Source organism: Pantherophis guttatus, chromosome 3 (assembly GCF_059756535.1).
Source record: "Pantherophis guttatus breed Tessera chromosome 3, ASM5975653v1, whole genome shotgun sequence".
In the NCBI taxonomy this organism is placed as follows: domain Eukaryota; kingdom Metazoa; phylum Chordata; class Lepidosauria; order Squamata; family Colubridae; genus Pantherophis; species Pantherophis guttatus.
The window spans coordinates 123,766,646-123,789,085 of NC_142065.1; the positions used below are offsets into that span (position 1 = coordinate 123,766,646).

A 22,440-nucleotide genomic window follows, 5' to 3' on the forward strand; every position below is an offset into this window, starting at 1 on the left:
TCCGAAAGTTTAATTTCCCAGGAGAAAGATGACTTTTAAATTGTGCTTCGGAGGATGAGAAACGATTAAAACGGCCAAGAAGTTGGAGACCTATCAAAGCCGCCGTTATTCTGAGGAATTGAGCTGGGATGCAATTTTTAACTTGCAGCCTCGCAGTCGGTCAAACTTCCCTGCACGGAGCGGAGGGTGGGGGTGGGGGATGGGAGGAGTGAAGAAAGACCCGGTGGTCATTATCTGGCAGGAAGATCTCCTGGAGTGATAGTATCTTTTCCGACTCTCCGTAGCTTGATGGACACTAATCTCTGCAGGGTGTGAGTAGATATGCCCGAAGTGGAGCTGGGTGGTGGGATGTGGAGACTAAGAATCAGGCGAGGGGCTATTTGCCTTTACCTCCATGGGTGGAGGAGTGAACTAATGCGAAGCGTCCTCCTTTGTGTTTTCAACGCATCTTAAACTCGGGAACCCAAGAAACTAGTGAGGCGCCTTTGCAGGAAAGGCCGTTGTCCCTGATAGTTCCAAAGCCCCTTTGAAATGAATAGGAAGGTGCACCCTAAAGGGCTCCACTCGGACCTCATGGTCATCCGATGAATGCTGAGACGCAGCAACGGGTGCAAGGGAGCGCTGCAGGCTTTCGTCGAGGTTCCTCTGCCCTGCAGGTGGCTACTGATCACCTTAGCTACTTTGCAAGGCCGCCAAAGACGGGGCTCCATCAAATGGACGTCTGTTCCTATCCTTGAAGAAAAGCGCAAGGGACGATAGTTTGCTCAAGCCCCCCCCCCGTTGAAAAAGAGTTAGAAGGGGGGCACTCCTCCCTCCCTCCCTCCCTCCTTCCCTCCCCTTCCCCGCAGGAGCCTCTTGGTGCCGGGGAGTTGGGGGGGGGGGACGTTGGCTGTGGCGCCCAGGGTCTCTGAACCGGAGTCAGCTGGAGGGGGCTGAGCTCCGAGCCCCGCCGGGGCGGAACCCAGCCAAGCCCTGCCCCGCAGCACCTCCCGGGGCCTCCCTTGCAGGCCGGCTGGACCAGGAACTGCCGGCAGGAGCCAATGAAGGGCCGGGGCTGCATCGGCGGCACCTCCGGCTTGACGTGGGAGACGCGTCAAGTTGAGCCGAACTGAAACCGGCTGCGCCGCTTCCCTCCCGGCAGCAGACGTGGAGCTCCACGCGCGGGTGTAGTCCGGCCTCGACTCCCAACTGACCCAGGAGCGCGGCTCACCTCTCTATGCGCCGGGCGGACGGACATCGGCGGGCGCCACTTCTCGCCGGCCATGGGTAAGCGCGGGCAGGCAGGCGCTCGGGCGGCAGGGTGGAAGGAGGGGGAGGAGGAAGCGGTCGCGCTGCTCTTGGCAGGGAGGCAGCTGCAGGCGGAGGGGGGTCCTCCTCGGCCTCTTCGGTTCTAGGGACCTGGGACCAGCCGCTAGAAAGGGATGCCGGCTGCTCTCGACTGGCAAGGCGCAGTTTCAGCCGCGGTAGGAAGTGGGGAGGCGCTCCTGCCTCCAGAAGTGGGGGGAGGGGGCATGCGGGATAGAGTGCCCGCGGGCGGCAGTAACCTTGTGGCGGCTAAACAGAGATGGGTTGGATGAGAAAACCGTTTTAAGTAGAGAGTAGAGTTGTCTCCGGAGAACTTCCCTTCTTCTTCCAGGAACTCCAATTCGGTGGAAAACCCTTTCCTAACCTAGATATTTCAGTTAGCAATTGCATTTCCATTTGCTGTCTTAGGTTTACTCATCTAAGTTGGGCCCTTTTCTTTTAGCCACTTCGTAAAAATAATATAAATCTGTAGATTGTACATAGTACTCATATGACCATTATAAGACATATATGCATAAGACTGCATAAGACATCATTTCAGAATTATTTAAGATGTAGACATATTTCAAAATAAGAATATAATATGCTTGCCATCTTACAGTATAAGACTGATTAAATATATTCTAAATATATTTAGTTCATATGGTGCTAGATATTGTGGGTAAATTGTTTTCCACAATTTTTTTTTAATTTGCAGTCAAAAGCACCCTAAAAGATCGCTCGTTTATTTGGCTATTCAGATATTTCTAATTTTGTTGTCTTGAAGGAGCTCTGTCCTTTTATTTCAACCTATTAAGGAATCATATATATTTCTGATTATCTTTCAATGATAGGAATTTATTTCTATATTTCAGATGTAATCATTTTCCGCAGGTGATCATAGGTTCGTATCATTGAATCATAACCCATTAATATCATTGGCTTTGGTTAACATCACATATTTGAAATTTCTTAAACTCATGAGGATTCATTATATTAAACTATGAGGTTAATATTTACACTTGTTATTTTGACACCCGCTTAGAAAAGCCCTCCAATGAAGGGGCTAAAGTGGTGGAGAACCTAGAGGTGTGAAGGCAGCAGATGTACCTGAACGCAGGGGTTGATATAGGAAAGCCTAGGAATTGGCATTCCTTGTAAAATGAACTTTGTTGAGAGGTTGCCAGAATTCAAGTGATACGTTCAAATTAAAATTTATTTATAAACTTTTGGAAAGACATGTTTGGGAATAGGACTTATTCTAACCAATTATTAGATTTCCGTCCACATATAGCATTTAAACTATATTGCCCTGCCCTTTAAAAGGAATAGTCAGAGAATACCATGAGTTATTCCTTATTATATATATTAGCACAGATATATACTCCATGAGTTACTCTATCTATCTATCTATCTATCTATCTATCTATCTATCTATCTATCTATCTATCTGTGTGTATATATGTGTGTATACACATACATATGTGTACACACACACACACACACACACACACACACACACAGAGGTATATATAAGGTGTAACTAATATCTATCGGTCTATGGTAATTCAGATAACTGATTTTCCAAGGCTCTTTCAGTCCATTCCCGTAGCCCCAGGCGAGTCTCTAGATCCGTTCGCTGAACCTAGGCGTAGTAAGAGCCCCCGGCGCCCTCCTCCCAATCTCTCTCGGCCCACCGTCCCGCTGCAGCGCTGCCTCCTTCCCTCGCCTGGGTCGCAAGCCTTTAGTCAGCTCCCGCTCCCCTTCTCTCTTCCGGCTCTTTCCAGAGCAAACCTACGGCGAAGTGAACCAACTCGGCGGCGTCTTTGTCAACGGGAGGCCGCTGCCCAACGCCATCCGCCTGCGGATCGTGGAGCTGGCCCAGCTGGGCATCCGACCCTGCGACATCAGCCGGCAGCTGCGGGTGTCTCACGGCTGCGTGAGCAAGATTTTAGCCCGCTACAACGAGACGGGCTCCATCCTGCCCGGCGCCATCGGCGGGAGCAAACCCCGCGTCACCACCCCCAACGTGGTGAAGCACATCCGAGACTACAAGCAGGGCGACCCGGGGATCTTCGCCTGGGAGATTCGGGACCGCTTGCTGGCCGACGGCGTCTGCGACAAGTACAACGTGCCTTCGGTCAGCTCCATTAGCCGGATCCTGAGGAACAAGATCGGCAGCCTTTCGCAGCCCGGCGCGCCCTACGACGCGAGTGGCGGCGGCGGCGGCAGCAAACAACCTGCCCCGCAGCCGGCCCTGCCCTACAACCACATCTACCAGTACCCTTACCCCAGCGCCGTCTCAGCCTCCGGCACTAAGATGGGCGGCCACGCCGGAGCGGCTCCCGTCTCCGCGGCCCACGTCAGCCTCCCCCGCTCCTGGCCTTCCGCGCACTCGGTCAGCAACATCCTAGGCATCCGCACCTTCATGGAGCAAAGCGGTGAGTGGATCTGAGCCGGCCCTCCGGGGCCTAAGCAGGGAATGGGGCGCGATGCGGGGCTCCAGGTAGAAGCACCCCTTCCAGCAGCCGAAAGGACGGAGTCGCTGTCTCCATCAGGCTCGGTTTTCCTGGCGATTTATAGAATACGAAAGAAAAGCAGTCCCTGATTTGCAGACAGAGAGTTATGATTTAGGGGAGGTAAAACTACGATGTTCTACGGTAGATCTGTTTTGTGAATTTATTTTCAATTAAGAAAGAGGACGGATTTTATACAAATTTGGGATATCCTTATTGGGTTTTCTTGCTTTGATTTTATATTTAAGTGTTGGGGCTCTGAAAATACTGTTTATTACTATAAACAATGTGCGTTTCTATTTGTCTTATGCATGTGCACAATTCCCAACTATGAGTTTATTCCCAACTATGAGGCATGTGGTGGCTAATTATTTAACTCCTGAAAATTCCATCAAGACTGTATATTTATCACTCATAGAAACCAAGTGTCACTTAGAAGGCAAATGAAATTTACTCAAGAAATTTGAGAAATACCTGTGATTAATATCATTTTTTCCTAGAGCATGTCCACAGGCCATGCATACTGTGAAGCCTTTATTCTAAGTTCATAGGTTTTATTATAGGACATCAATCACCACTGCAGGCAGAAGAAAAGATCTGGCTTATAACTAGAGACATTTCGAGTGTATCTCGGTTCACATTTTGGAATTCCCAGGAAGTCTTAACAAACCAGTTTTGAATATATTCATTCTAAAATAAGCCTGCATTAGTCACAATTATATTTTATATATTTCTTAGTAGTTTTGTTATTCATTTCTGCTCTAAACAAAATTATGTATGCCTTTGATATGCACACCAAATTCAAGAACATATTTTACTTAAGTTTGTCAAACTTCTGACTATTCCTTAAGAATAATTGTGCAGCTTGCAATGACTTGCTTCTCCAGGCCATTCTAAAAGACAGTCCTTTATGTGTCTGTGTTGCTTCCCCCATAAGAGGACATGATCCCTGGGCCATGCAGGCCTGGTGTGGAAGATGACCTCTTCAGATTGTTGAACCCCGTTCTCTATACAAGCTTCAAAACCAAGTAGGGCTTAATAAGTGGCTCTCACATCCCATCTTCATAGTTGCTCATTGCTTAATGTCTCATTGCTTCCTGGGAGCTTTTGCTGCTGCTATAACAACCTGGGAGGACAAAATTCAGCAGACAGAACTCTGGCTGCTGTTGCAAAAAAGGCCTGGACATCTTGAACTTCTTATGAAAAAATGTGGAAAATATTTTCGTAGCGATGAGAGATTGCCAACCACAAACTCCGAGCCCTTACAGTCCCCTCTCCCTTTAGAAAAATAGAAAGAAAAGAAAAAGTGGTCTCCAGAAACAAATTCATATCACAATTATTTTCTGAAAGATCAAATATCTGACAGGGGGTTTCTTTTCCACTTCTTATACTATTACTTGTCTTTCAGTTGTTTTATATTCCATATTTCTGTCTTCTCGTGGATTTTACAATCGCTGAGATCCCAAGTATTCACAAACTCTTTCTTAGAAAGAGGAGGCTGCTAGTGTTAGGGAGTCTTCTATTTTTAGACTGTAGTTATCTACATTGTTTTGTTACTAGGAAACCTTAAGTTGCCATTTAATTTAATTTAATTTAATTGTTGAGTTTCTGAAGAGAATGTTCTACTTTGCGGCTTCAAAATGAAACCAGTGAGAGGCACTTGAAAGTTCTTTTATATAACTCAATAACCCATCTTTGAATAGATAATTGTGTAATGTTTTCAAAAGTGCCATCCACGTTTTAGATTACAGATTTTCAGGTATGCTTATTCATGACCCAAGGGCTGATCGATAAATAAAGATACTAGAGATTATACCATCAGCTCTTTGATTCTGGTATTTCCAGTGGTATCTGGATGTGTTGCAATTAGTTCCAACATCCTCAACCAGAACAATCAAAGAAAATCAATATAATGGACCTATTCACATAGCTTAGGCTTAGTTTGCTAAAAGAAAGAAAGAAAGAAAGAAAGAAAGAAAGAAAGAAAGAAAGAAAGAAAGAAAGAAAGAAAGAAAGATCAGACAGTACCAGCTTCTCCTGTAAATTAATTCTAACTATGCCAAAACTCTATTAAAAAGATGCCAAACACAGACTCTGTCCCACTTTCACTCCAAAAGCACTTGGACATATCTGCTCTTTGTATCTAATTCACTATAATCCTGTTTCCATTTATAATAACACTCTCTTGAGAGTCTCCTAAATGTTATGAGAGCCAAAAAACCTGGTTCATGTAATGAAATAGGCACGGAGGTGGATAAGTATGTTTTAAATGAAATGCTGGCAAAGCTGTTTGCAGTTTTAACTGTCTCCTCTCTCATTTCCAACCTTGAGTTTTACCTACTGTGCAGATCCAATTCAATATGTAGGTTAGTCATAAGACATTTGTGACCCTAAATGTCTTCTGTAAACTCAGTTTCCTTTCCATCCACTGATGTGTTTTGTTGAAATGCTTCCCACCCAAACAGAATCAGCAGTGATGCTGGGAATTAAGTTTTTCATAAATAAATCTGGATTGAATTTATTGCTAGCTTTTTATACAAGGCTAGGGCATTGCAGTGTGGGCAAAATAAAAATCCATCTTATACAAATCCTTTAGCCTTAGGGAACATTAAACCCTTTAGCTTCAGGGAAAATTGAGAAGGGAAGCAAACTCTGGGGGTGGAGTGGGGTGCAAGGAAGAGATCACCATTGAATCTCTTTCCAGTTCTCTAATAAAGCAAATGTTTGATGTTATCTTTTCCTCTGCAATTTGGCATGAGATTCTTCTTTACCTGCATCCTTAAAAAGCCCACATCACTCTGATTTGATGTGAGGCCCAGGCAATGTCTCTGGAGCCTAATGGGTTATTTTTATTGACCTCTAGAGACTTCATAGAGCTTAACAGAGATCTCTGAAAAGGTGAGTTATCACCCAGGAAGTAAGTGTGGATAAGGGAGCCAATGGGTCTTGGGACAGGCCATCACTTTTCTGGCTGCTAATATATCCCCCAATCTCTCCCATCCTAGGTGTTCTAGCTGGGACAGATGGTTCTGCCTACCCTCCCAAACTCGAAGACTGGCCAAGTGTGAATAGAACCACCTTCCCTCCTGCTGGGCACGGTGTCAATGCACTTGACAAATCGGCATCAGAAGCAGACATTAAATACCCCCAGGTAACAGTCCAGCCCTTTGGGAATACAATAGCAGGAAGGGCTGCACAGGGCTGTGTCTGTGGCCAGGAAGTGGGGTGGGGCGTGGGGGAAAGGAAAAAGGAGAAGCAAAGCAGGGATTATCCTGTAAAATCTGTATCATATAACGAAAACTATGTTTCTGAAATAGCAGTAAACAGGTATTGAGCCAAGATCCCGGAAAACAAAACAAATTGCAATAAAAAAAAAAAACCTCCCACAAGATTATTCTAATCTAGTTCTCCCTTTAAAGCGAACTCATATTAGGGACTGGCAGGCTGATGGCACCCGGCCGAAGTGGAGGGAATGGAGCCCTACTTGATTTCTGTCCTTGCACCAAGAATACGCACAGCGTTGTCCCTCAAGGGCTGCTGGCTGCTTTTAAAAGCAATGGGTGATGGCCCCAACAAAGACTAATTTCACCTACTTTGAATTGAAATTATATGTACTTAATGTGATTATAGCAATGATTACTCCTAATATCAGATTTAAAAAATTAGTAAATTAGTCTGGCAACAACTGAGGCTTCTGCTTTGTAAGCCAGAGGAGGAAATGACACAGGCACAACCCTAGAGCAGCTTCTGGTTATTGATATATTTAGCTTTATAATTTCATAAAATTTACCCTTTTTTGGGATAATAATCTATATATTTCCTTGCACCAGCTTCCGTGATTATTCAAACTGAGATCATGAACTGCATGAACTGAGATCAAGAATTACTAGTGCATGTTTTGCTGTGCAGGTTTTTCGCATTCCTCTTCAATTTAATTTCATTCTCTAGATCCTTATTTGGAAGTGAAGTGAACTTGAAAAGATAATTTAATTTAGTTCCCCATTCATGTAATTAGAATCAGAGCAGGAATGGCAAATCCATGCTGGAGTATGACCTCTCTTCCTAAAGCTCCCCATTTTTCCACATGCATTTTTTTTTCTTTGCAGCCCCCTCCAGGGCTCTCGGCTGTGAGTCCTTTCCTGTCCCCTTGTGCCTATCCATCATCAAACCAACCTGGCGTTTATGGAGGGCCAGGAGGAAGCTACTTAAGTCCATCTCATCACCACTGGCAGACCCAAGGTAACCCCTTGGCTCATCACCACGGGCCTGGAGTAGCTGTTCATGGTACAGAACTGGCTTCCACTGTGGCTTTCAAACATCTCTCCAGAGAAGGTAAGCGAAGATGAAAGGGAGGCACAGCTTTCTTGGGCAGTGGCAAGAGGGGTTAAAAAGACTTCATGCACATTATGTTCTACTGTACATTCATGTCCCCTGTAGTTCCTATGCTTATCATTCATTTTGGTGGTTCTGAATTTCTAGCTGAGCTATACCTTTCTTAGAATGTGCGTGGTCAGTCTTTGTCAACTACTTCCAAGATGTGGCTATTATGTATGCATAAAGTATCATTCAGCAACATTCTAAAAGAAATACTGCATTGGTCTACACAAAGTATTATTCATTGGAAGCCAATCAGATAATCAGTTAACAAATACCGAGTAAAACATGGCAGGTGAAGGTCTTTTTTTTTTTAAAGTGTCTTTTGAAAATGTTCCATACTTTTAACTTCATTGAAACAGAGTCTTGCTTTCAGCAAACAAACCCTCTGTGATTTCTTGTCAATTATTGTTATCCTCACCAGAAAGAATTTCCTTCTGTTGAAAGTGCTGTTACTATTCAGTTATCAGAAGTTAAATAATTGGAGGTGCTTTCTGACTGGGAAAAGAAATTCCATCCTACCTAAATATTTTCTTATCCCTTGCACAGAACTACTTCTCTCTCTCTCTCTCTCAAAAAACAGCTACACCTTTTATTTTCCTTACAATTATTATGCAATAGTCACTAGCTGCGTGTGGTCCCTTTTAGGGTATTAGATTGAAGTGTCATTTAGGCTGCAAGATAATTGACACTGATTGATGGCACTGAAATGAAGTGTCCTGCACATGTGAAAGTAGTCTCTACGACTTTGGAAACAGGAACATAAAAAGGAAGGTGCCGATATAAAAAAACATTGCTGCCTGAGCAAAGATTGTGTTGTGTTCTATGGCTCTTGCCTTCCAGATAGTACTATAAAGTATTTGTAAGCTGAAGCTTGTCCCAGTCAAAATGAAGCAGGTCAATTCTCATATATCTCATCTCTTAATGTTTCTATTACAGTAATTTGAACTGTATGGTGCAAATCTAAGCATGATTCTACATAACAAAGTCTGTATATTATTTCTTACATTTTCTATGACTAATACTCCTGACCTAAAGAATAAGGCAACAGTATTAATACATTAACACACATTAATACATTAATACACTATGAGCATATTTGGAAAATACAATAAAATCATTCCTTCCTCTATATGTACAATTATAAATATGTACAAAAATATGTAATACACGCACACATACCTGACTATAATTGTCAGTTGCTTATATAAAAAAAAAGCAGTCTAGCAAAAACTTCAGTCTTCTAGTCATTCCTAAACAGTCCCTTATAATGCATTGAGCAAAGTAGCATTGGAGCATGTATTTCATGTTTATTTATGCAGTTCACGAAAGAAAAATAAATAGCTGCAGAATATACCACGTCTCTTCACAAATGCAAGAATTAATTGATTTAAAAAATAATAATTGCAATATACAGAAGTTTATTGTTTTCATGAAACAAATCCACCATTAATCTTCACAAAGAGAAAGACATTTTCTACAGCAATAAAAATATCAAGATTTAGTCAGTGCTATTAAAGTTCCATTGCCAATAAACGAAGAGAACTGCTACTTTTTAAAAATATTTGAATTAAAATAAACAATACATTTATTTTTAAAATCTAACCATATTAGATATTACTTTGTTGTTTTATGGATCTTTCCTTCCTGTATGCTTCTTTTCCTTCTCTTCCATGTTCATAGATTCAGATTTTTTTTTCTTATGAGGAACTAAATCTCACTGAAGGACATATTTTCAAATAGTTCTGCTTTGAATTCTGTTAGCTTTTCCTGACTAACATTTCTACCTCACTGGCCCAGTTTGCACATTCACTGGATTATAAAAGTGCTTTTGATTTGACTGGAGGTTTCACCCTATTCACAGGGAGATAATCTTCATTTGGAAGGAAGGTTGTGTGAGTAACATTTACTTGAGTATTTCACATATTTGTGAATTTTCAATTTCTCTGTTTAGTTTGGAGGAGGAAAAAGCATAATTTATTAAAACTAATAATTTTACCTAAAATGTCAATACTGAAACGTTAGTATCTTTGAAATGTTCATATCAAATTGAGCTTTTTTTTTTTTTTTCTAACAGCGTGGTCCATCTGGTTTTGGAAATTAATAGAGATCAACTATTTTAAAGAAAATGTGGTTCATTTTCCCTTTCTTGTTCTCCTGTAATATAATTTTTAAAAAATCAGCCTTATACAAATTATCCATGGTATCTTGGTGGATAGCTTTTGTGCATTTTTCCTGCTATAAGGAGATCTTTTTCATTTTAAAGTGTCCTTCCTCACTTGTGGAAATCTAGTAGGTGCCACAAACTGTTTGGTATTTCCAGTAAGCCTTGCTTCTTTACTGCTGGTAAATGTTGAAGCAGGACAGGCTTAGGGGTGGGACATTGAGCTGAAGGAAGTGCCAAGTTAAATGAGGTTGCTCTATGTTGACTTGAGTTTACTTATGCACACTGACTTCAGTAAGCAAAGGTTTTCACAAGCAGTGAAGACTCTTTGATTTTCCCTAAACGTCTCCTAGTTGTTTGGGGATTAGATAGGAAGATGAACTTCCATAAATTCAAAGTATGTTTCTTTTTAAGCTTCCAATTGGTATCATCTGTTCTAGATAAAACTCAGTGGAAAACATATTTATTTTGCTGGGCTTTGCAATTTGCACAATCCACAAAACTTGGCAAGAGTACAAAACTGCTTGGGGGAAAGCTCTGATGCCAGGCTTGGAGGATACTGCTATGCCAGGCTGCTGTTTTATTTGAAAGGCTTCCACGATGCAGGCAATGTGTACAAAATCAATGAAGTGCCATTTGTTTTTAAATGGAGCCAGCAGAAACAATCTGCTAATATCAATGAGCCTAATATCAATTATGCCCTCACACATGAGGAAAGCAGCAAAAATCTGACAAAGGGGTCTGCCACTTATTACCTAACCAGTCATGAGTTTTGGGCATAACATTTTCTTACTCTTACCCCTCTAACACTTTCTGAATAGGGACTTACCCTATAGGTCCTGGAAATTCTAACGCAATATAAACATTGTGAAATCTGAATCTATAACACTGAAGGTTCTTATGCAAAATTTTTGTGCTTCACTATAATTTTCCAGATTACCTCTGTTGGAATATACCTTTCAAGTACAGGTAGTCCTCAATTTACAACAGTTCATTTAGTGACTGTTTGAAGTTACAACAGCACCAAAAAAAAGTGACTTATGGCTATTTTTGATGCTTAAGTGTTGTACCTTATGATTCTTGATGAACGTATCTTTTCTTTTAGGTACACTGAGAGCATATGCACCAAGACAAATTCTTTGTGTGTCCAATCACACTTGGCCAATAAAAAATTCTATTCTATTCTATTCTTCGGTCCATTGCAGCATCCCCATGGTCTTATGATCAAAATTCAGACTCTTGACAACTGATTCATATTTATTATGGTTGCAATGTCCTGGGGTCATGTGATTACCTTTTGTGACATTCTAGCAAGCAAAATCAATGGGGAAGCCAGATTCACTTAACAGTAGTGTTACTAACGTAACAACTGCAGTGGTTCACTTAACAACTGTGGCAAGAAAGGTCATAAAATGGGACAAAATTCACTTAACAAATGTCTTGCTTAACAACAGGAATTTTGGGCTCAGCTGTGGTCATAAGTCAAAGACTACTTATACTTACCAACTGTAAAGTTAACAATACATTTAAATTAAAATCACCCACTCCTCCCTTTGTCTTATAAAACTTAAAATGAAAGTAAATTCCAACCAATATAGAAACTGCACTTACTTGCATTAATGCAAGGAGAACTGCTACTGAGATCTGTGCTGGTGTGAATACAGAATAATGGATTTGGCAGGGACCTTGGAGGTCTTCCAGTCCTGCCCCCTGCCCAATTTTTGTTCTACAATTAGCCTAAGGATGAATCAAGGCAGTGTTAAATATGTTCCTACACTTTGGCCATCCCTTCTTGACTTGAGGGGTGCTCTCCTATATTGTTACCTGTTAAATTGCCTAATTTAAATAGATGAGATATTCAAGACCAAAGAGCGTCTCTCTGCCCTATTATCTATAATCTTAGATTACAGATCCCAAGAACCCTCATACACCATAAAAGAGCTTTTAGTGCTAACTTGGTTTATTCAACAGTTACAGAATGGCAAATGTCTAAATATATGCAGATCTCCTTTATTCAACAAATAAATGTCATGCTTCTCATAAAGTTTTTGCAATTCTTGGATGTTGCAAAAAGTGCCCAATCCTTTAAACATTCTAAAAGTTTCTAAAACCCTTTTTTACATATGTTGAGTTCCGTTTAAACAATTGGGATCTCCACACCTACCCCCTTACTTTTCATCTTATTCTGGGTGGCATTTCCTACTAGACTATATATCTTCAGCCACCGCACTTAAGACACTTGCCAAATCCTCCTCTAAGGCCATTCAGGGCCTTAATCTTGGCGATGATGCTGTCCCACTTTTTTAGATGGCAGGGTCATGAGATGTCACCATTGCTTGCCTGCTTACATGCCTATGAGTGCCACTTCAACAAGGTCCAATTACAATACCCTGCAGCCTCCATTTCACCTGGAACTCCACAATAGGACCAAATTGAGGATTTGTACCTATTCCTGGGAAGGCAACCTTCCTGTCAAAAATCAGAACTTTTCATAAACTATCCATTTTGGCCGCATGAATCATCAATGATGCAGGGGCCATATATATTTTTTGAAAGCACCAAATAACATTATCTCACAAAATGAATCTTCTTGAAGCAAAATGCAGTTGCCATGGCTGTAGTCCCAATTCAGAATCAATGTGATATATAAATTCTGAAGGCAATCAGAACTCAGTTACTGATCAAAAGTGGTGGTTGATCACAGACTGTTCATTAATATACATTAATAACACAGAAAGGAGACACCCAACTTTTGCATGACAAAAATCTGTATCCTCAGTTGTCAATAGTAATAGCAGAGAGGTCATTTTGCTTTTCTGGTGGGTTTTCCTAGTAGGCAAACTGCTTCCTAAAACTTTGCTAAGATTTGCCCATTTCAAATTGGGTCGATAATTCCCGTTAGAAATGCACCCCAAAGCACAATGCTTGCTGCCAAAAATAATTAATTATGGAGGAAATATTCAACCACTGTGTAGCTAAACATTTCTGTATATTTGGGGGAACTGGGACTTTACAATCTGACTTTATGATTCATTCATAGGACCATCTTTCTAGTGTCTTTTGAAATCTAATATGCTTGGGGTTGCCTATCCATTCTTGAATTTTAGCTAGAAAAACCAAGGCTATCCACCCCCTACTGATCGAATAAATGGTGACCTTTCTACAATTTAATGATGCATACTGCCATGTATAGGACTGAAGCTGCAAAAACTTGAAGCTCTTCTTCGATTTTCATCCCTTGCATTTCTGATATACCTGGTGACATCTCCCTCTAATGTTGGGGGCAAAGGACAGCTCTTTCAGTCTCAGTCTTCCAAATTCCCATAGTGCTACCAGGACTTCCTTTGGCTTCAATTTATCTAATCTCCTTATATGTCCTATCTGCTTACAATGTTCTATCAAGACATGTTCTATTTGCAGTTATAATCTGAAATATCTGATTATCACATCAGTTTGATATATTGGTAGGCACATCAGCCCACTGTCACTACCAAAATTGGAAACAATTTAAGGAAAATTAATCACTCAAACCACTCTACTGTCCATTTGGTAGCATCAAAGTAAGACCCAACTCTCGTGTTTCAGGAACTAACAAAGTGCCTCAAAGTGTGTCTGTAAATCTGTCTATAGGGTCCTTTTCCTTTCTAATTTAAAGTCAAATTCAACCACCAAGTGAATGCAGCGAATAATTGAAAGCACTGTGCTTGGCTTCTATAAAAGGAAAATATCTAAGTAGTATTTGGTATTGTGATTTAGTGTCTTGCAAATGGACCATTCCAGCATTGTCCTAATGCACCCAAAACTGTAGGTTTATAAAACTGTAGCTTAAAATGGTAAATAAAACAATAACTATCCAAGAATACTGCTTTCTCCTAATAAAACTCTAACCACATTAATGTATACAATTAAACAACTTAATCTAAACTTCTTTTCCCAATGCAGCAGACCTTAGTACAGTTTTCCGACTAATAAAGGCATATCCCAGTGTAAATGTCACTATCAGTAAACAATTCTTACCTTGTAGGAATATCTGTCCACTTTTATCTTCCCAGATATTTGCACTCATTCATAGCTATACAATATCAGGGTCCAACATGATTAAGGGACTGAAGCTTAAACAAACGATTGAGGGATGTAGATATGGTTAGTGTAATGAAGAGACAGAGTAGTGGTGATATAGCAGTGTTTTAATACTTGAGCGGCTCTGACAGAGAACAGGGGGTTGACCTATTCTCCAAAGTATCTGAGGGCAGGACAAGAAGTAACAGATGGAAGATTACCAAAGGGTGATTCAACCTAGAACTAAGGAGAAATTTCCTGACAGTGAGAACAATTGATCAATGGAATGGCTTATCTCCAGAAGTTCTGGGTGCTCCATCACTGGAGGTTTTCAAGATTTGCCTGGAATGATATAGGGTCTCCTGCTTGAGCAGGGGATTGGATTAGAAGACTTTCAAGGTCCCATTACAGCTCTATTACTTTATGTTCTATGTCCTGCTTTAAATATCCCTCATGGCTACATTCCCCTTCTATCAAATCTATTAAATCTATCTTCTATTAAATCTCCGGTTTGGGCGAACCAGTAGTGATAAAAACTACTGGTTCGGGAGAACCGGTAGTAAAAAAAAGCTACGGGTTTTGTTGAACTAGCCGTTTAAAAAGCTACTGGTTCCTCCAAACTGGTATTTCCGACAATCAGCTGTGCAGCCGGGTTTAACTTTGCTAGAAAGCAGGAAATCCTGCTTTCTAGCGAAGCTAAATCGTGCACCACAGCTGATCCCCTCGCTTCTACTTATCTTGCCAAGCCTCCTTTTGGCGCATACTGCGCATGCGCACAGGCAGAGCGCGCATTTGATGCATAGTGCGCACGCAATGTGTTTGGTGCACAGCGCACATGCGTGACCAGAGAACCGGTAGCAAACCGGTTCGGATTTCACCACTGCCTTTTACCCTGGTAGAATGAAACACATAGAAGAAACTGTCCCCTACTGTACATCCTTGTGCACTGCTGCCACTCTGATCAAACCAAATCATTTCTTCCTTGGAAGATTACTGTTGGGATTCTAAATAAATTCAAAAGTAGAGTTGGTCTGACTTTTCTTGTGTTGACAATTGTGTTAAATCTTGCCTTTATTTGTTTTTCTTCCTATCAATTGAGTATTTACATTGCCTCTAATCCATATACAAGTAGTTTTAAAGGTGTGATCTAGCTGAGAATTAAATAGCCAGTTTATTCATAAAGGAAGTCTTAGATACACATATGACATTGGTAAAACTGCTTCTTTAAAGTCTTGATATAATTCAGTCAGAGATGAGAATGAGTATTCAGGGGCTTGAGCAAAAAGGGCACTTTTTATTCAAGCTTAATTCTACACAGTGCTTTTTTCCAGCTCATCATCTTCCTTTTTTGTCTTGCCTTTCATATGAGAAAAAAAAAATCTTTAAAGGAAAGACCATGCAGGAAAATGTGATTTCTAACAAGCCCTTTAATTATTTAATAGAGTAATGAGAATATGTCAGCTTAGTTTTAAATCAGTTTTATCATTGTATATCATTATAGCATTTGAGAAGATAATGAAGCCACATTGACTGGTTTATATCATCTCATTTAATACATTTGCATGAAAGTTATGTATGTATGTATGTATGTATGTATGTATGTATGTATGTATGTATGTATCTCCCAATCTATTCTGTAGCCATGGTATTTCTTGGTAGTTTCCCATCCAAATATTAACCAAATCCCAGCTTAGTTGTTTCTGACCAACAAAGTTTGACTAGATGCTGCCATCTAGCTAGGATAAAATAAATAATTTTACAAGGATATGAGATTAGGAAGTTGGAAAAAAAATATATATATTTCAGTTTATTTCTTAATTGCAAAGTTCTGTCAGGAAAGTGGGGAGTAAGCTTGATGGATCAGACTGGGTTGTCTTTCCATCATAAGTACAGTGACTTCATCTTCCAACAGATGAAGTCAGCATAAGCCAAGCCATCCTTCAATTCTAAAGTCTTATGACAATATTACATTAGAAGCAGAATACTTGTTCTGGGAGAGAACTGTGAAACAAGTTCCCTGACCTTGGTCTTTTCTGACAGATATATGGGGCCAGGCTGAAACTTTAGTGAGTTATTGGAAAAAGCAGTATTTAAACACTAAGTATGCACTCATTACATGCCTGCTTTTAATGTAGGAAATGAGTAAAAGAAGTTGTAGTAATGACTCACTTGAAACAAGCTCACAGAATTAGCAGATCTTATTTCAAAGTAAATAATTTTAGGATGAATGCTGGAGGATTTAAAAATCAAACACAGAAGCATAATGCATCTTTAGTGCTTCTCAGTTTTACAAATATCTAGGGGAAAAAAATCCTTGGATAACAAGATATTAAAGTCATTTGAGAGACAGCTAGATGGTACCTCAAAGTAGTTCTGAATTTGTTCTTCACATCTTGTCTTCTTCCACCCTCTTTTTTCTGACATTATTACTTTTAACCTATAAAGCATAACCCAAATAATTTATTAAATATACATTAATAAAAATTTTACAACATAATAAAAGCTTCAGTTCAGTCCAGGAGTAATAAAATCTTAATAAACCCACTTTGGTAGGGATAAGAATAAATTCATCCCAAAGACTCATTGCGGGTAAATGGAACTAGAATTATTTCAGGTGAGTCAGGAAAGGAAAAAGACAAAGACATAAAGATGTAAAATTGGAGGAATATTTTGATGGAACAGATCTCACAGCTCTGAAATTGAAGTTAATACGTATTCTCAAATACTCTGTGAGACACAAAGGACAAATATTAGCTTTTTTTCAAATGAGGGAAGAGCCTTCTTCCATGGGAGTTTGGATCCCAGCCCCAAATTTCCTGAATTTTCCATATTTATCATACATATTCTGATGGTTCTGGGTTCCTAGCTAAGCAATTATTTTCTTTGAACATGCATGCTCAGTCTTGGTCAACTGCTTCCAAGTAGTGGCTTGCCTGTGTGAATAAACTTATCTGAGCAAATACTCTAAAAGAGATACTGTATCAGTTTACACAAAGGATTATTCATTCCATGCCCATCAAGGGCTGTGAAGCACTTTTAAAATTGTGCTAGTATCCCTTGAACTGCCTCAGAGTTTTATTTTCACTGAGATTTTCAAAAGAGCAAACCCGGTCATACATAATGAAGAGTAGTATCTTTTATTTTTACTACGAATGCTGCTTTATGTAAAGGTGGAGTAGAAATAAAGTTCAAGATTATTTCCTCAGTGGACCAACTGTATGTATATAATGGTTTCAGGTAGAGACATTCTAACCTGCTTGCAATCACTTGTAACGTATTTAATTGAAAATATATTTATTATATCCCATTGAAATCAACTGAAGAAATAACTTAATTTTTTTTTAATCGGGGGTATATCTTCTCACTGACCTGGTAAACCTGCTTTGCCATTTCAGACTAGCTACGGTACACTTTTCCAAATAAAGCATTTTTAACAAAAAGAACAACAACAACAACAAAGAAAAACAGCCAGTGGGAATAGAAAAACTAGCATAGCAGGGGGGAAACTAGGCGGTGAGCTATAGTTTCCACGTGCAGGGACTTGTCTCGTATGAAAGGGAGCAATCTGCAGTCTGAGATGGCACAGACACCGGTTCTTCCCCTCCGTGAGACTTATGCCACGAGTAACCCCAACAGGCTTTGGGACCTTGATTTTTCCCCACGAGAAACCCCGGCGAGTGCCCGAGTGGTTCGGTAGAGGCTGGTTGGCGCCTGGCAAGGAAGCGCGGGATCAACCCACGTGCCTTCATCTCTTTCTTTGCTCCTTCTTGCAGCTGGGGACAGAAAACAACAGGCCAGCGGTTCCGGGAGCAAAGCTCCAACAGACGTCCTCTCCGGCATCCACGGACTCTCTGTTCCTGCCTCCTCGTCCTAGGAAGAGAAAGGCGGGAAACAGCGTCGGAGGCGGGAAGATTTCGGAGGAGATTCTCCTTTCTCCCAGAGGCCAGGTTTAAATCGGGAGAGTTGGACCTGCAGCCTATCCAGAGGCGCGCCGATGGGGCGGGCTCCATTGTCTGCCCGCGTTTTCTCACGGCTCCTTCTCGCCCAAACAAACGCGGAGGAACGGGCCCTGCGCGTTGCCTTCTCTGCGCAGGCGGGGAAAGCGCAAAAACCCAACGCGTCGGTTTACCTCTCGCCGTGGAGAAATTGAGGAAGGACATTTTTTCCCCCATTTACGCAGCCGAGAGTGACCCAAGGAGACCACGCGCCAGTTGGTCAATATACTGGTAGTTTTTGAACAATTATTCAAATTCCTTCTAATTTAATTGTGAAAAGTTTTCGAACTGACATGTGAAAAGTTTCAGCAATTGGCTGTATATCATGTTAAACAAACCAATTAACCTGAGCTGGCAAATGAAAAGAAGGACATTGCTCAAACTATTAGCATAGCCTTTCCCTTCCCTTCATATTTCCAAAATGTTTTCCTTGAACAGGTTTCACAAGACTTATGCCCGATGTTCCACTCTGCTAAAATCCTGTTTTGCCGGCATAGACATGCTGCTAACTTCTAATGCAAAATGGCAACTCAGTAACAATCTTTCCTGATTTTATATTTTTGTAACAAACCAATAAAATATGAATAACAATCTCCCTTGTGTTGTGTTGTGTGTGTTGGGGGATGATGTCTCCTTGAAAGTTGCCACTAAATGTCCTTCTACAGCCAAATCCTAACCATGTTTACTCAGCACCGCAGTAAACTCAGATGACTTCAGTAGGATTTTCAAATAGCTGGAACACACTCAAATATTTTAAATCTGCCAGAACTTCAAATTTTATGACTCAGAATTTGAAGCACAGCATTTGAATATGAAATGTACCGTTTTATTTCAAAAACAGTTTAGCATTATTGATAAACTTGATTTACATGGATAGCCATCAATTTTAACATTCCATAACTTGTCATATATTACCAAAAACAACTGTGTTAATTAACTAACACTATTAGATGTTAAATATAAGTATATATTTAAATATATATTCAAATAAATGAAATATAACTATCATTTTTAAAACTGCTTAAATATCAGATGTAAATATATGCTGATCTTCACAGATAAAAATTGTAAAGTCAAACTTATTTTCCTCCCATTTTATACTGATATGACAGAAGAGCCAGACACCTTGGTTTCATTTTTTGCATATTCCCGAATTTCACTGAATCAGAGTTAGTCACTGTCATCTTTCCGCCAAACTTACTTTAGAAGGAAGTTGTAAATTTGAGTCAGGCCTCTGTAAATAAGAAAATGTGTATAATCTAAAATTTCTCAGGGGAGCAATGGAATAAACCTGTAATAAATAGAGATTTTATTTATTGAGTAAGAAATGAGTATCACCCAGTGAGTGAGCCCATAGAAATTCTGAAAGAATTACAACCTAATAACAACTTCAGAATTTGGATATTAAATTTGTTCTAATTCTAGAACCATGATGCTTTGGTTTAGTAAGTATTTTCACAATTCTTGATGGCTCGATGAGTTCTTTGATATGTTTGGAGATATTTTTCATATTCAGGACCAGTAAATGTTTTGTGACGTATTATTTTCTCATGACTACATCTGGATTTGCAACCAAGGAACCAGTCTGTTAATTAAAATTAACTTCCATGTAATGGTTTCATGGAGATGCAATTTGAGACCTGTAGAAACAATTGTATGTAATCATCACTGGTAGGTTTCAAATTTTTTTACTACCAGTTCTGTGGGCGTGGCATGACTTGGTGGGCATGGCAGGGGAAGGGTACTGTAAAATCTCCATTCCCACCCCACTCCAGGAGAAGGATATTGTAAAATCTCCATTCCCTCCCCACTCCAAGGGAAGGTTACTGCAAAATCCCCATTTCCTCCCGATCAGCTGGGACTTGGGAGGCAGAGAATAGATGGGGGTGGGGCCAGTCAGAATTTTTACTACTGGTTCTCCAAATTACTCAAAATTTCTGCTACTGGTTCTCCAGAACTGGCCAGAACCTGCTGAAACCCACCTCTGGTATGCATGCATGCATTTTAACTACTTTTCTTACTTCTTACTTATACATTTAATTATTGAATTTTAGAAAAAAGACTTGAGAGTTTCAATCAAACATTGAAAGGCAGAATATTCCTGTTGAGTGCTGAATGTACCCATGACTTCTTTTAAGTCATTCTCTTCCCTTAATCCCTGTAACCAGCAAGCCAAAACCTGGAATGATGTGAGTACCCCCACTCAATTCTTTTTGTGAGAGATTTCTGGCAGTTTTGATTTAGAACTTGTTTTTCTATTTTTAAACTTTTTCAAAACTTGGAGTTTTCCTGAACATGCTGATACCTCCCCTGGCTACTCAGTTGTTCTGTGTACACTGTCTTCATAACTCAGTTCCTAAGTTTAGTGTCTGAATGTACTGTATGTAGCTTAGTAGACACTGAGCTTATTTTTAAAATGATGAGAATTTCTTTTAGTGTTGTAATGTTACTATAACTTTCCATACAAATTGTATATAATTTTATTAATTCTGGGTCCCTGAAGGAGGGTGGAAAAGGAATGGAATTACATGGGTATAGATTTGATTCATTTTTGTGTATTTATGATAGTTCATCAGATTTCACGAGAACCATATTAACTAAAAACTGTTTTTACTCCATTTTAACATCCATTGGTAATGACAAGATAGTTCAGACACAAAATAACTGAATATTTAAAATATTAGTTAAGAGAAACATTTTTCCATTCCCAATAGTTTTGTAAAAATTCTCTCATCAGTGTGAAATTTTATCAGTTACTCTAAATTGGCTGCTTTTCCATAGATTGCCAAGCCTTTGTGAAACTTTCTTGTCCCCTTGTGGCTAGAAGGTCCATGAGGATTCCAGATTAGTCCATATAAATTGATATAAACAAATGCTTTTAATATTTTAATATTTTTAACAGTAAATGTATGCAAGGAGTAACAGCAACCCAATACAAATAATAAATAGAGAAAAAACACTGGTATATTTTTCCAATATCTGACTTATTTGTTGAATTACCCTCACTCTGTGTGTGTGTGCATGCGTGCAGGATGTATGATGCATCTTGTTTGGTTATTGGTTATGGTGGATGTTCTGTGATTTCCAGCTAGCAACACCATCTTCTACTTAAAGTCAATTGGACTGAGAAAATGAACTAAGTATATGCGTAATGGATGCAAGATAGTAAAGAAATACAGTGTTAAAATGTCAGTTAAAATTATCTTTTATTTGAGCTAGATTTTTCCAGTAGTCAAGTGCAATGCTAATGGATACCATATGAATTTGAAGAGAATTTTGCTAGATAAGTGCTCTATGTGTGAGCCAACCTAGAGGCAATATAATTTCCACAGTCATATTAATTTCATAATTTTGGATATATTTCTCTTTACCTTTTTGAAAGGGAGCTGATTTAACTGTCTATGCTATGGAATTGCTATGATTCTTTTCTGATATATTCTTCTGAACTGTTAGTTTTCTTCCTAAGTAATATATATACAAGCATCTTTTTTTTCTCAATTTTTTTTTTTAAACAGACAAACATACAATACATCTTTTCTGAACAGAACATTGACCTGGTCAATTTTTTTTCATCTTTAACACAATTTTGTACATTCAATTTTTAGCATAACATTTATTTCTCTCTAATTTAAAAAACTCTAATGTTACCCTTCATCTTAACTTAATTCAAATTTTTCTTTTTCCTCCCTAAAATTTGATCCCCTTAATTTGCATTGATAACATAATACCATCTCCAATTATTTATCAAATGTACCAAATAATACAATTATTTCACATTTCTACATCATTCAATATATTAATAAAAACCAATTAAATCTAAATCTTACCCCCAATATGACAACTATTACAGTCTTATATGTTAAATTTATTCATATTTCTAAATCTTATTGCAATTTTTAAACTTCCATACATTTTTGCCCTTCCTCTTAACTTCTATTCCTAATATAATTCAATTTTTCTTTTTTCCCCTAAAATTTGAACCCCTAAATTTGCATTCACACAACATAATATAATCTCCAATTTATTTATCTAATATTCCAAATAATAC

At 39.5% G+C, this 22,440-nt stretch overlaps 1 protein-coding gene across 2 annotated transcripts in view; it reads left to right on the plus strand.

Annotated features, from left to right (window-relative positions):
• The first annotated feature begins 209 nt into the window (after positions 1 to 209).
• PAX1 (paired box 1) overlaps positions 210 to 22,440 on the plus strand; it is a 29,233-nt gene continuing 7,002 nt past the window's right edge. Inside the window, exons 1-5 of one of the 2 annotated variants that reach the window (XM_034411770.3) lie at positions 224 to 1,266; positions 3,072 to 3,725; positions 6,806 to 6,951; positions 7,907 to 8,132; positions 18,171 to 18,987. In XM_034411770.3, the coding sequence (XP_034267661.2) occupies positions 1,263 to 1,266; positions 3,072 to 3,725; positions 6,806 to 6,951; positions 7,907 to 8,132; positions 18,171 to 18,271 (1,131 nt within the window). In that variant the 5' untranslated portion in view covers positions 224 to 1,262 and the 3' untranslated portion in view covers positions 18,272 to 18,987. Of the gene's footprint in view, positions 1,267 to 3,071; positions 3,726 to 6,805; positions 6,952 to 7,906; positions 8,133 to 18,170; positions 18,988 to 22,440 lie in introns of those variants that run through there. The other variant, XM_034411773.3, reaches the window with a different exon arrangement.